Source organism: Triticum dicoccoides, chromosome 6B (genome assembly GCF_002162155.2).
Source record: "Triticum dicoccoides isolate Atlit2015 ecotype Zavitan chromosome 6B, WEW_v2.0, whole genome shotgun sequence".
Taxonomy (NCBI): Eukaryota; Viridiplantae; Streptophyta; class Magnoliopsida; order Poales; family Poaceae; genus Triticum; species Triticum dicoccoides.
The window spans coordinates 702,854,971-702,856,862 of record NC_041391.1 but is presented as its reverse complement, the minus strand read 5'-3'; the positions used below and the strand labels follow the sequence as shown (position 1 = coordinate 702,856,862).

The following is a 1,892-nucleotide window of genomic DNA, read 5'->3' as shown; positions in this document are numbered from 1 at the left end:
TTTATATTAAAGTTTTTTAAAAATGTTTTTAGTTTAATTTCAAGTTAAATGTATGATGGATAATTCGACCGGTACTTTTGGACCAAGTTAAATTTATTAGTTTAAGTTTAAGTTTATGCCTTTTTTGCTATGAAATTTAGGTGAAGCGCAGGAGTTGGGCTTACCGTGTACCATCACAAATTCACAACACGCCCGTGACTGTTCGATCGATGGAGAGAGAGGGGAAGAACGGGGAAGGGTCCTAATCGTTCCAGGGTCAGGGGAGAAGGGGGAGTATCTTTCTCTGCTGGACCTCCGGACAGGACAGGACAGGACAACAAAACTTTGGACACAAGAAAACGACGACGGTGAAGCAACTTCAGTAGAAACTCCAACGATTTTCATATGCATATATAGGGAACTCAATCACTCAACCGCAAAATATACATGAACGAAGAACAAAGGAAGCAGTAGTATATCTGCTCCCTGGATTTAGCATCGATCACATCACTGCTACTACTACCACTGCTCGATCATCCGGCCGATTGCTACTACCAATTAACTGAACTGAGATATACTACTACTAGCACAAAAGGAGTACGCATATGTATATGGCATCGTCGTCTCTCGCTGGTGATCTGGTATGATCCGCCGTACTCGCCTATCTCCGACTCGCGCGATCGGCACGGTCGGCGCGCGCGCGCGCACCGATCAGTAGCCCTGGCCGTGCCACGCCGGCGAGCTGGCCCCGTAGTAGCCGCCGTGGCCCTGGGCCGGAGCCTGCGCCTGAGGAGCGTACCCGTAGCCGCCGTACGCGCCCCAACCAGCACCAGCGGCGGGCGCGGCAGGGTAGTAGGAGGCCGCAGAGGAGGGCTGCCACGGGTACGCCGCGCCGTAGCCCCCGGCAGCACCGGCTCCATTCCACCCGCCGCCGAGGCCGAGCAGCTGCTGCTGGTGCTGCTGGCTCGCGGCCCACGCGGCGGCCGCGGCGCCCTGGCCGCCGTACTGGTGACGCGCAGCCGCCTGGCCCCCGTACTGGTGGTGCAGCTGCAGGTCGGCGAGCAGCGCCTGCACCGCGGCGGCGTCGACGGCCCGGGCGTCCTCCCCCTCCCCCTTCCTGCGCTCCTTGGCGGGCGGGAAGACGAGGTCGACCTTCTTGCCGGTGGCCTTGCGCAGGCCCTTGCGGAGCCGCTCGGGGTCGGCCGTGGCCAGCACGCGCACCTCCCCGGTGGCCTCGGCCGCGGTCTGGTCCACCGCCTCGACCCCCGGCGCCAGCGTGAGGTCCCGCACCGCCGCGCGCAGCTTGTCCGAGCACCCGTGGCACCGGCAGTGCATCGCCACCTTGAGCGAGAACTCCCTCGCCGCCACCTTCTCCACGCCGCCGTTGCCGCTCTGCTTCTTCCCCATGGCAAGGGCAAGGCTACTCTGTCTCTCTCTCTCTCACACACACAGGCACCGAAGGGGGAGCTGAAAGAAACTTGAGCTAATGAGGAAGCAGGGGAGTGGATGGAAGTGTGGCGAAACGAGGAGCGCCGGTGCGGGGTTATATAGCCGAGGAGATGAGCTAGCGGAGTGGCCGCGTGTGATGGGAGACAGAGTGTGGAGTGTGGACCGGCGGGTCAAGGCCGGTCACGGCCGGGCGGTCAACCGGAGGGGCAAGCAAACCGGGCGCGACGCGACGGAGCTTTCCGTGTACGTACGCTCGAGTAGCTGATCTGTCGCCGTCCGGTCCGCTCCGACGTGATTTTGATCTGAGGTGACTACTCACGTAGCTCACTCTGCTCACTCTGCTAGCTAGCTCATGCATGCACGGGCTGCACTAAGGTGCTGCGCAGACAGCTCAGTGGAGTGGAGAGAGGGGTCTGGTCTTTGACCGCCGGTCCGCGTGGTGGATCCATGAACGCGGCAGCAGC

At 60.5% G+C, this 1,892-nt stretch overlaps 1 protein-coding gene across 1 annotated transcript; it reads right to left on the bottom strand.

Moving 5' to 3' along the window:
• Window positions 1-357: 357 nt before the first annotated feature.
• LOC119324236 (spidroin-2-like) lies at window positions 358-1,518 on the bottom strand. The gene has a single exon (XM_037598001.1). The coding sequence runs from the start codon at window positions 1,384-1,386 to the stop codon at window positions 691-693; it is 696 nt and encodes a 231-aa protein (XP_037453898.1). The 5' UTR covers window positions 1,387-1,518; the 3' UTR covers window positions 358-690.
• Between the last annotated feature and the right edge of the window lie 374 nt (window positions 1,519-1,892).